This window comes from Stomoxys calcitrans, chromosome 2 (genome assembly GCF_963082655.1).
Source record: "Stomoxys calcitrans chromosome 2, idStoCalc2.1, whole genome shotgun sequence".
Taxonomy (NCBI): Eukaryota; Metazoa; Arthropoda; class Insecta; order Diptera; family Muscidae; genus Stomoxys; species Stomoxys calcitrans.
In genome coordinates, this window is record NC_081553.1 from 236,679,086 (window position 1) to 236,692,222 (window position 13,137).

At 35.7% G+C, this 13,137-nt stretch overlaps 1 protein-coding gene across 2 annotated transcripts; it reads right to left on the reverse strand.

Moving 5' to 3' along the window:
• Positions 1–78: 78 nt before the first annotated feature.
• LOC106081603 (putative tricarboxylate transport protein, mitochondrial) lies at positions 79–12,573 on the reverse strand. 2 transcript variants are annotated; one of them, XM_013243682.2, is made up of 4 exons: positions 12,468–12,573; positions 4,137–4,477; positions 3,844–4,067; positions 79–1,001 (listed from the first exon to the last, which is right to left on the reverse strand). In XM_013243682.2, the coding sequence occupies exons 2-4, from the start codon at positions 4,451–4,453 to the stop codon at positions 595–597; spliced, it is 948 nt and encodes a 315-aa protein (XP_013099136.2). In that variant the 5' UTR covers positions 4,454–4,477; positions 12,468–12,573; the 3' UTR covers positions 79–594. The 2 variants fall into 2 exon arrangements, with proteins under 2 accessions (XP_013099136.2, XP_013099137.2); XM_013243683.2 differs by lacking the exon at positions 12,468–12,573 and adding an exon at positions 4,647–4,726.
• Between the last annotated feature and the right edge of the window lie 564 nt (positions 12,574–13,137).

The following is a 13,137-nucleotide window of genomic DNA, read 5'->3' on the forward strand; positions in this document are numbered from 1 at the left end:
ATACTCGTCGTACCGAACAATCTCTTAGTGATGAACAATTTTCCCTACATACTTATTTTTATTATGTATCAAGACAAGTTCATTGATAAAAGCCTCTTTATTTCCATATAGTGTTTTATTACTATTATCATTTTTTTAAGAATTGTATTGTATTTTGTTGGCGTGTGTATAATTAAAAATGAAAAAAAAAAAACAACAAAACAAATAAACTACATACAAAATTGACAACGTTTTCAATTAAATGCAATTCACAACAGAATTCGGAATAGTCTCGTCTTACGCGGCTACGCAAATGATACATGAACAATGTAAAAATTAATTTAAAGTCATATCAAAATGTTGCTAAAACGATAGCGTAGTTAGTCAATTGGCAAAGGAGAAAGTCAGCAAACTTGGGGGGAAAAAAGAGAAATATACAACCAGGCAGCACAAGCGCTGAAACGCACACATACATACATTGTATATAAGCATAGGAGGAGGTTTGAATGGACATTGTCGATCGCTTTCGTCTTGTCAATACAGTCATTAAGAGTTATGTCTACAACATTAACGAGCGTTTATTTACAGAGGCGTCATTTGATGACAAGGCAGGACTTAATCTTTCCAAATTTTGTTAAACAAATCCATGAAGGAGTCGTAAATCATGAAAGTGATGGCGACATCTAGGCAGACACGGCTAAGGCGAGGCACTGTTCCCTTGTAGAAGGCGCTGAGGCCTTCGTTCCTCCAAATCTTCATGGCACAGTCAGCAGTGTTCTTGTATTTGGCTGCTTCCAAACCTTGCATGCGCGTCTTCACCACATCCAAGGGTGTGTTGCCGAAAACTGAAGCTGCCCCAGCAATAGCACCGAAAGCGCCAACAACCAATTTGGGCACATTCTTATTTTTGTCGTCACCCTTATACATGTCTTTAAGGGTTTCCATAACATAGAATCGAATAGCTTGGTTTGAGCCCTGTTTAAGGATTGTTGGTGTTACACCTTTGTAGATGCCGCTTATACCTGTGGAGATAAGAACATTAATTTTTTCCAACTATAAACGAACTACTGACATGAAATAACAACTAATTGGGCCTTTTTATTTAGTATAAAAAATATTATATTTTTCTAGGGTCTAGTGCGCTATTGTCGTCGAATACACCAAATCTGCCAAAGTATGTAAACGGAAATAAAACCAAGTACAATGTTCTAGAAGCCAGCTAAAGCCAGCGTTCACTTGGGCTAAACTAAAACTAAACGTTCATAACTATAACTGTGAGATAGTCGGTTACGCCATCTACCTAGGTAACACCATAAACAAAACAAACCACATCACGTTTTGAGAAAAAAAAATTGGAAGCTTTAAAGCTGCGCCATCTATTGGCAAAAGAAAATTACGTTCTACAAGACAATGATATTACCTGGTATGGTATCTCAAATGAAATGCTCAAGCATATAGACGGTGCTGGGAGTATTAGTCGGCATATAGAGCAATCTGTATTAACGGCGAATATCGGTGTCGTATAAAACATGACATTGACAAATTTTTGCGCTTTAAAGTTTAACGGCAACGTTGGCCAGGACTTTTTGTGAGAATGAGAAAAACATGCTCCGACCAGAAAATCTTCAGAGATGACTGAAACGTTGCAAGAAAAATTAAATGGAAGAATACGTGTTGAAGTAAGGGAAATAATACCTTACACCTACACTATACATTTAAAATGACCACATCATTATATGTCGTCTTTATCTAAATCTGAGCCTTCCCCTTACCCTTATTTTCAGAAATTCCAGAATTCGGAACGATTTAAGCAAAATGTGTGTATGTGCTCTCTTATAGTAACCTAAAAATAAAAATTTAGTGTCCAAATTTCGGATGGGGTGCCTAGTGTGGACGCCCCAACCGAAATCCTACCAAATATATATATAGATAAATCACGACAATATGTGACTGAAATGAAAGGTATTCAAGATTAGAAAACGTATCTAATATCCAATTGTCGGACTAAGTGTTTGGGAGACCACCCCAACCCCCAAAACATCCCATAAATCGGACATATTTACCGACCATGGCAATTTGGGACTCAACTGAAGGGTATTTTCGAGTAGAATACGAAACTGATATCAAAATGTGCGATGGGGAGGGGCGCCCCTCCCTAAAAACACCTTCCAACAGGATTTGGGACTTAACTGAATGGTATTATCGAGTAAAAACTAATCTGATATCAAAATGTGCGATTAAGTGTTGGTGGGGGGGGGGTCTCTAAAAACACCCCCAACAGGACTTATTTAATGACCATAGCAATATGGGGCTCAAATAGTAGGTATTTGATCCTCTCCTCCCAATAAATGCAACGCCAAACTGTCATGTAAGATGACCGAGAATATATTGTACTCAAATGAAAGAACTTGTCAGAGAGCAATCCCTCTCCCCCTATCCTACCCAGAAAAAAATAATAATATCAATAATATGAAATACAATAATATATGAAGGCCGATCAGGATAGAATAGGACAGAAATAAAAGGTCTTTGGTAGCAAAGTACACATTTTGCCCTCAAATTGGGATGGACACAGGAGGACCTGCGGATCTTTAAGAATGTAGTATCCCAAGTGGTCGCTTTGAAATATGATTTTTTAATGTGGATAACCAATACAAAAAAATTAATTAGTGTGATATTACTTCAGGGTCCGCCTCTAAACTCCCTTCAAACCGGTCATGATTGCCTACTATGGCGTTAGATAAACGAATAAAAACGAATTTGATATCCACGTTTGAGGCCAAATGTTTGGGGGTCGTGCCAACCCATAAACACCCCCTAAGCCAATGACAATTGGGGCTCAAATTAAAGAGATTTGAGAGTAGAGCACGATGCTGATATTTTTTCAGGGCTAAGTATGGACTAATGCTGGCAACATTTGTGCGATACTATGCCATGTTAAACTTCTCCCCAAAGAGGTGTCGTACTGCGGCACGCCGTTCGGACTCGGCTATAAAAAGGTGGCCCCTTATGATTGAGCTTAAAACTTGAACCCGCTGCACTCATTGATATGTGAGAAGTTTGCCCCTTTTCCTTAGTGGAATGTTCATGGGCGAAATTTGTTGCTTGTTTGTAAGTAAGTGGGTGAGCGCCCGATACTGCGTACCCCTCAAAACTAGACATATCAATCGAAAGGCATTTCAGACCAGAGCACGAATCTGATACATATGGATCCGCCTCACTCTCAAAACAACCCCCAAACCGGACGTATTTACCGACCATAGCAATATACGGCTCCAATGAAAGGTATTTGGGAGAAGAGCACCAATATAATATCCACATTGGCGCGAAATATCTGAAAGGCCGTACCAGCACCACCAAACAGGACTCTCTTCCTCACGTGACCGTATAGGTCTCAAATAAAATAAGAGAGTGAAAGAAGGCGCAGCGGAGCGGGCCCTGTCCAGCTAGTAATATTATAAATATAATTTTGTTTTACAAAAAAATAATGTTTTTATTTCAAAAATTTCAATACGACATCAATCTTAAGAAAATTCATACTTTTCTTTCGGTTTTTTCCCGTGATAATATATTTGTTGTCTAATTTCTTGATATTTCTATGTAGAACAGGTCTCTCGGTGTGTATTTGTAGTAGTCGAATTTTCGACTGCAACTACAGAACATTAACGATTGTCGTCATTAATAGTCAATCAATCACCTAGATTTTCAACAGTCGAGTATAAAACTTCCAGATACATAATAATAAAGGCCATTGCATTGAAATTTTGCTGGATTTAAAATTTCTCCCCAGAAGAGTTGATAGCTATATGTCATAACCTGCTACTATTTTTTAAGCTAAAGCAACTATTCATTGAATGTACATACCTTCCGATTTAATAATACAGCCTACACCATGCGCAAAACCTTTATACTGGGGCTTGGCACTACGTTGGTCATTGATAAATTTCACTTTAATAGTTTCCATTGGGGTAACTGCTAAAACAGCCTCACAAACACCGGCACCCAAACCGGCCAGCAGTTTTCCGGATGCACTTAATTGACCACTTTCGTCTACCATATGTCCTTTAAGAGTTTCAAAGGCCCCAAATCTGTAAGCACACAACAAAATGCGTAGGCTAATTACAAAAGCTCAGATGCGATATGGTTGTCTTTCTTACCTTGCTGCAGATTTCGGTATACTGCCGTATAACAAAACGCTCAAGCCTCTGTAGAGTCCAAAGAAGCCCTTTTGTTGCACAGTCTTTTTAATACAATCGGAAATGCCATTGTATTTCTTATTGGCTCCCTTCTCGTCGAGCTGCAGCTGTGTTTTAACATATTCAGTGGGATATGTTATGCATATTTCAATACCTCCAGTAATGCCACCAGCGATAATACCTTTCAAGCCCTTGCCACCGCCGCTGGGTGCTGCAGCGCCAGTTTGTGCCATCCAGGGACGTTGACCAAAGGGGTTAACAAAGGAACGATCCATCATTTAATTTTGTTCTAGTTTTCGAACCTACATGAAGATACGGAATAAAACATGATATAAGTATTTGTAGCTAAAATATATTCGAATCATTTAAGCCGAAAAGCATTGGCAAGGTTTGCAATGTGGTTTTGGCTACATTCAAAATGCTTGCACATAATAAATACAAAAACCCAAAAAAAAAAAAAAAAATAGTTACATATTAATTTTTAACCGCTTATTATAAATTGACAGCCATCGCACTATGGTCCCAATGACCAATTTTTTTGGTCAAAAGTAAATATGGAGTTTTGACACATTTGTGAGTTATTGTAATTGAAATACACTTCAAAGAGGATACAAACAGTTTTTGTTGCCAATAGGTGTAGCCATAAATTGAAAAGCTTTTTACAAATTGTCTGCCTATTATATGCCAGAATGTTCCATTTTCTTGCATAAACTGCATACTTCAAAGTAATACTCCAAATAAAAGGTACACAGAAGAAAAATCGCAAACAATTTTTCAATTAAAAATTTAATTGAAAATAAAATTGTTTACAATTAATTAATTAATTGACTCCATCATTTTTTTAATTGAATATGAAAAATTGTTTACAATTAATTAATTAATTGACTCCATCATTTTTTTAATTGAATATGAATTTTTTCAATTACAGTCGTGATTGAAATTTTTGAATCAATTAAAAAAGTAATGGATTTAATTAATTTTATAGCGGATATGAACATTCGCAAGTTATTGGGCTTTTCAAAGCGATCTGGATGGTTCAACGGTAGGATCTAGAAGGCATCTTCCTTCTTCTGTTCCTGTGGCATCAAAATAGACGAAAACGTCTAAGTGAGTCTGATGGCAGACTGCCACTTAAACCTAACCTAACCATGTAATATTTAGATAAATTTCACACATGATGACCTTTGTCATCGATACAATCTCACATTCACAGCCGTATTCACCCAAATTACTCCTTATTCACCCAAATTACCCAAAGATTACTTGGTTAGGTCAGGTTTAAGTTTATTTTACAGTTCTATAGAGGAAATGTGTCAAAGAACCCTGTTTCAAATCTAAATTAACTTTTGTGAATAAGGCCTTTAGTAAATTGGACGTCACATTTGTTTTAACTATCTTGACTGTATTTCGATTCCACAACCGCGGGCATGAAAGACAATATTGACGAAAAATGTTCTGCAATAAGCAATGCAGCATAAAGCATATAAAAACCAAACGATTTAAAGATCCAAATCAGCAGAAAAGCAATTAAATGCGAACGTTCCATTTCGAATATATAAAGAGAAAGTTTTCTTGCGAATATGTTTAGAGCGCCAAAAAAAACAATATCTCATGTTGGCCACATTGTGTTGAGGTTATTTGGTATTAGTAAGAGTATGTGTGTATATGGCACACCTACGCGGTTTGATGACTGAGTGGAAACCACTATCGAATCAAATGAATTGAGCGAGCTTAAAAGAAACACCGCAACGCATTTCTTCTTCGAAATTATTAAATTATCATCTGGGCTGTTTGTTTAGATATCTTCTTAACGATCCTATGTAAAATTTCCATACGTGAATTTGGAGTTTAAATTCAATCTATTTGCTATTTCAATCACGTTGAGTTTTGAAGGTCATCAGTGTGAGTTTGTCACCTGGAATTGAAAACATTTTCAGTATGTCAACGAACTGACTACATTTTTATGTGCATACCAAAAACACCTGGTTTCTCTTCATTAGTGAAATCTCTGATTTGTTTACAAAATACAAATGTGCTGTAGGCAAAGGGGTCGATTAGGGATGGCAACTCACTTATGGTTGCGTCGCCAGAAAAAAAAAAATAAAAAAAATACCATAAAGTTGAACATTTTTGTTAGTTTCATTCGATATCAGTGTTTTGAACGTTCAACTACTAAATAAATTGTAAAAAAGTATGCAAAACAGAAATGGACATTTCTATAACAAATTTTGGCCTTTGGCAACTCAACTGAAGTTGGGTTGCAATCTATAATCGACCTAAAAATTTCTCAATCCCACGGCAGCCGTTTGTAAGTACCGGATTGACCCGATGGAGTCCTTTATCGACAAGGGCAGACGCCTCAGTGTACAACATACTGCTATAACAACAACAAGGTTTCTACCATAGCTTCTCAGATGCTACTTTTATACTTTCTTACAGCTTTTAATATGCTTCCCGTTTTAAATGATTGTAAAATATAACCGATACCAGGATTCTAAAACCAAACGCCCGATGGAAAGATCAAGTGGAGGGAGACACCTCGAAACTTGGTGTCAGTGATTTTAGAATGAGCCGAGAAGATTGAGGCGCTTGGAACGCTATTCTACGTTCGGCTAGTGGAACAAATGTGCTGTCATAACCAATTAAAGTAAGTAAGTAAGGAGTTAATATTTTTTAATTGAGCAAGATCCTCTTTTTCTCTTACAAATTGTAGCCGCTAACATAAACATATATGGAATAACTTGTATAAGGAACACTCACTCTGTTTGTAACCCCTCAAATTTTTTATTTGCGATCCTATAAAGTATATACACACCGATATTGTGGATGATCTTTGAGTTCGTCTATCGAAATCACGATTAAAGCAATCAACTTGAACAAAATTTTCTAGGTTAGGTTAGGTTAGGTTGAAAAGAGGGTGCAGATATTAATCCGCCCCATGCCACTATGGACATACACCTAAACCAGTAATCGGCTTGTTGTGCGCTCTAAATTCTTTGCAACTTACAAAATCCTTAATTGTTTTCAATACTACTCCCCTAAGTTGGCTCATCTCATGGAATTCTGAATGAAGGTAACAAAATGTGCTAACTTAAGCAATAAATGAGACAAGAATCATGACAATAATTTCGAACTTTTGCTAAACACAAAATAGATTTAACATAAAATTTAGTTAATCTAATATGTCTATGAGGTAATAATCTAAGTAAAACACTATTTTTCATTCTGCATTTCTATTACCTCCTTTTTTTGCATTGACCAAGGTGCCTACATAACTAATAAATAACAATAGGTAGTATTAATTTATTTTGGCAGTCCAAATAAATGATAATTAATGAGCATCGAGAACGTTAATGACTATACCAAAGTTTTAAGTGCGGATTTTTTACGGCTACTTTCAAAGGGGTTTTATGGTTGACTTTTCAAAAGCATCAGCCGTAGTCATAAGAATTAGAATAATAGCTTTTTATTATCATCATTTTTGGGACTTCAGATAAATGAACATAGAATTCTGAATGAAGTAAACCAAATGTTTTAAAAAAAGATAAGCTGTATACCTTTGATTTTTAACAAATTGTCTTTTGTACATTTAGAGCAGTGGTGCCCGCCACTGGTTGAAAAAAACTATTCTTGTCAACAATTCATAATGTTATCTTGAGACCGGAATCGCAATTCTTTTGGTCTAAACGAATATTATATAAATATTTCATACTAAAGTTCGTTTGACCAAAGGTTATGAGCAATAAGAACATTTCGCGCATCAACTCAAGTATTTCTAAAACAATTGGGCGTATACATACATATGTGTGTATGAATGTAAATCTATAAATAATCTATAAAAACAAAATTATATACAAAAAAAACATAAGGGTGTGTATGTTTGTTAGTGCAGCGTTTGCTTAAATTAATTTTGTTTGGCTCTTCAACATGATGATGATGTTTCGAAATACTTTCAATATTCTTAAAAAGTTGCATGTTTGTTAGGGAAATTATGTAGTCTGTGTCATAATGCTTTTCGAAGACGGCAACAAAAGTTTATGGAATTTAAAACTGATACCTAGGTATCAGGGACGTAGTCAGGATTTTATTTGGGTGGGGGGGGGGCACACCACATTTTTTCAAAATCGAAATTTACCAAAATTCCTGTTACTGCGAAATTGGTAAAGATACCTCAATTTTTTCCCCTCTTTGAAAATTGTGGTAGCTATTGGGTGCAGAAACTGACACATCGGCGGTGACATTTGGTCAAAAAGTCAGAGCTGAATTTTGCACTAATTACCAACACAGTGCAAATATCTTTTAAAAGTTGTTTTAATGGCTTCGAACGGTATACAACGGCTGCTGCTCTGTGTGCCCTGGTTCGGATTAACGACGAAAAATACCCAAGAATAGAGCTGCCTCAGAAAAATTCTAGCTCGAGTTAAGAATCGTAATGAAATTTGGATTGGCAGAAAGCAGATGACTAAAACCAGTTACAACAATATTAACAACATATTTTGAGGGAAAATTGGATTCTCAAAAAGATGTACCTGTATCTCTAACGTCACAGATGTAGCTCAGTCGGTAAATAAAGTACCGCTTTGTACGTTTTAGTACCAAAATGAATAAATATGTACAACAAATCTCCTAGTCGCTCGGTACATAGTGCATATAACTGTATTCCAAATTTCAGAACTGTAGCTCAATTCGTAAAGAAGGTGCCATATTGTACGTTTTAGTACCAAAACGTGCAAATATCAACAAAATCTTCTAGCCGTCCGGTACATACTGCCAAGATGTGGCTGTATCCCAAATTTCAGATCTGTAGCTCAATCTATGAAAAAAAGTGATAAATGGTACCAGTTACAGTACTTAAGTACTTTTTGTTCCACTCCTTGTACGATTTCAACATATTTGGAACAACTTATCGTATATTTGTCAAGACATTGTTAAATTTTAGCAATTTTTTTAATTTTACCCTTCTCCATTCACTATTAAAGCTATTTCAAACTTTTTGGTACCAAAATGTATGATTTGTTAAAAATTACTTAGTCAGCCAACATAAATTTCTTAGTAGTATATACAGGTTACATTTCTGAGCTCTAGTTCAATCCGTAAAGAAAGAATGAAATGGTACCAACTACGGTACCAAACGTAAGTTTCTTTCGTATCCATTTTTATTTTTCATATGTTTTCTCTCTATTCGCAACAACAATCATTTAAACCAAATTTCGAAGTTCTAGCTCTAATCGTTCGTCCTATGCAAAGTTCACCTATTTCGTACCATTTTTGGTACTCTTTTGTTTCTAAATGTCCAAAAACTCTTTTGGCATCCCAATTAAAATTGCCATAGTATACCTAAATTCCAAATTTTAATTTAATTTAATTAAAAAATTTTAAAGAAATTTTGTCTTAAAAAAATAATTTCGAGAGGGATCCGTGCTAAAGTTTTGTCATAAGAGAATATTACGCTGAAATTTTGTCTCAAGCAAAATTCCATTAAAATTTTTTTCGAAAAATTCATTAAAATTTTGTTTTTACTAAAAATTTCTTTACAATTTTGTCCTTAAGAAAAATAATTTTAAGGAGGCCCTGGCCTCAGCAAAATGTTGTCTTTGTAGAATATTATAAATACAAAATATTGTGATATAAAAAAAATGTCGGGCCCGAGCCCCCCTCCCCTGGCTACGTCCCTGCTAGGTATACATATTTTGTTTTCCTTTTATTGCAGTGTATGCAGCAGACTGATGGAATATTTTAAAACATTTAAAACGTCCAACGGTTGTGTGTTGTTAAAAACCATCAGGTGATAATCTCTCTTTGATAGGGAACTGGGAATAATATAATCATTTATGTGTATGTATTCGACTGGCGCTTGCCTAAGACCCAGCCAGCCGAGCAAAACTAAATCACGCTATTTGAAGTCTTTCGATGTAGTTGTTTTTTCTCCAAGTGTAGTCGACAAAAATAAACACAAATGACGTTCAATTTCGATTGAAAAAATGAAAATTCAACTATCTTTAAAAGCGCATTATTCACTCCACTCCACTATATTTAATTACCATTATTTAAATGAAGATGTTGTTCTTTGACCTCTAAAACCTGTCATCTTAATACCGTCATACCTGGCCGGCTGCTAACAGCTATTCGCGTGAGACCACCTTTTTAAATCCGCCTTGGTATTCACATTAGACACATTTTGTGTGTCCAAAAACAAATCAATTTGCGTTTACCATCAGATCAAAAAAGGCTTTTTATTTGCCCTACATTCGATGTCAATATTTGACTAATCTGAACGTACCATTATACTAATAGATTTTTGTTTGAAAATCTGCTACCCATATAAACCAAATCACCGATTTGGTATCCGATTTGATAGACATTTTTTTGTAAAGTAGACTCGTGCCCTCCAACAGCCACACCAAACAACGCACAAACAGCCCCATAAAAATATGATTAGAAAAATCCATTGTGTTAGGTTTCCAAGACTCGGGTTGGAAACTAAAGTCCGTGATTCTAAGTAAAAACTATCTTAAAAAGCACAGGGTGCCTGTATGCGTGGAGGCTCAAAAGCAATAACATTTTGTACGGCGTTAAATTTTAATTAGCATTATTCGTATGAAGATTTTGTTGTTTGACTTGTACTAATATGTTTTTTGATTTTTTCCGAAGATGTTTGCTACCCATATAAGTCAAATAATCGATTTGGCTTCCTGAGCCTATGGGTGCCTCAATTAGTATCCGATTTGAAAGAAATTTGGTTCTAAAGAACGCTCATACCCTCCACGCCCACTCCAAACATCGCACAGATAGTCCTTTATTTATATTTTTAGCAAAACCCATGGTTGTGGGTTCTCAAGATTTGATCCGGCCGGTTTAAGGATGTTTTTAATTGTCCGTGCCTCTCAGTAAAAAAAAAAAAAAAAATTTGCCTAGTTCCTAACCAAGATATATTCATTTACCAGATAGTGGCATTTGCCAACAACAAAATATTGAGTGCACTACCTGTCAAAATCAGTGATTAGTGCAACTCTGATTTTGAGTATGTTACTAGTTCGCGCCATTTTTTGATTGTTTGTGTGTGCAATGGCTCTTAACTATAATACACACACACAACCAAAACCCGTTGACAGATAGTGCACTTCACGAAAAAAATTGTACTCAGCTGTTTACGGTACATTACCTTGTAATTATGTCATGTTCCTAACTATAATCGAAACTTGTTGACAATAGTGCACTTCGCTAGAAAAAAATTTGTACTCAGCTGTTTACGGCACACTTCTTGGTAGTTATGTCATGGTTGTAGTCCATAACCTAAAACCACGTTTACTTAATACCTGTTTTAATGGCTCAACGATTCTGTTTTCCCTTTACGAAAACAGCTGACGAGACCTTTAAATCCGGTTTTAATGAGCAGTGTAAATGGGGTTTAAGCCAGTAGTACCAGTCATAAGGCTATGAAACTCGTACTTAGTAACAACTTAGTAATGAATCCGCAGCATTGCTCATTCAGTTAATGCACTTTTAAGGCAAATGAGTGCCCGGTTTGCAAATAAGGGCAGGTCTAATACATACACACACATGCATAGAACAAATTCCATAGGATTAGGAGTGAGTACAAGCAATAACTCAGACATTTAAAAACTCATCGAACATTAGTTTATGTGTTTATGACACGAGAATCAAATCAAACGCCAGGCGCAAGTACATCGGAAACTAAGTGAATATTTAACTTAGCCAGCCAGCTGTATGTATGTAAACATCTAGCACGTAGTAGTAGTCTTTTTGAAATTATCTCGGTACTGATAAGCCTTTTGTTTTCATGGCCAAGATGTGATGTGATGTCTTTTGCCCATTTTCTGCAATTATGTCATAAATAACGATCGCCCCTCATGCGCATTCAATGTACGTGTGTATAGTGCGTACATTGTTCCCTTCTTCTCTTATATAACGAACGATCGAGTCGAATTGCAAGAGAGCAAGGGCAATGTGTATTTCCAGTCCTCAAAATTTTGTTTTGAATGCGCTACATATTGACTGATAATTGAAAACGTTGATGTAATTACATCTTTTATAGCTGCAAACGGCTGGAATATGCCTTTTGCTTAGTAAGAACCTTAGACCACATATCTTTAACTCTTTTTATATTTAATTTGTTCCAAGTTCACTTATTTATTTTTTGAGCTTTCACATCTTTCTTTTTTTTACTTCTACTTTTGCTTCCAAATCTATTTTGCAATCTTTGTTTGTTTGTAAAGCGCGACCACAAGTAGTTCATATTTCAAATGAAATTTCAACGCGATAAACACAAACCTGGAGTCGAGCGGTGGAAACGCAGTCGAACGATACCAATAGGCAACTAACTAACCCAACGACCATCGCCAAATCAATTCCAATTAAACGTATTTTGGAGAGGAGGCAAAACGCCAATGTATTTCATTCACTCTCTTTTAGCAAACGATCCAACGTTGTCCAACCGTTGAGCTAACCAAAAACATATACAAATTGACAAACGAATGAATACACGAACGTACATAAACATTTTTCCATCGTAAATATGTACAAACAAACGTGCATACGTACCTTAGGCACATCATGGATGTATGTATGTATATATGCATGGGTTTGTTCATTCACTACGTCACAGTGCTGTTTTACACGTTGATGGATTTTTGGAATTTGCTTATAAAGTCCCCTTATAATAATAATCATTCAAATTCTTAAAGCTCCCACACAATGTATTTTTCCCTCGAATTTCACATTCTTAATGAATGAAGAGAGAGGGAAAGAGAGAGGAGGGATCTTTTTAGAGAACAGCTGTTTTGAACGATTATTTCGAATATTTGACGATTATTTTCGAAAATAGAACAATTTTAATTGCAAAAGAAGCAAAACAATATTTAAGTGTTGCTCTGTATTGTTTTGTTTTTTACTTTTTTGTATTTTGATGGTACCCAATTTTGGCCTAGCGACATTTTCCAAT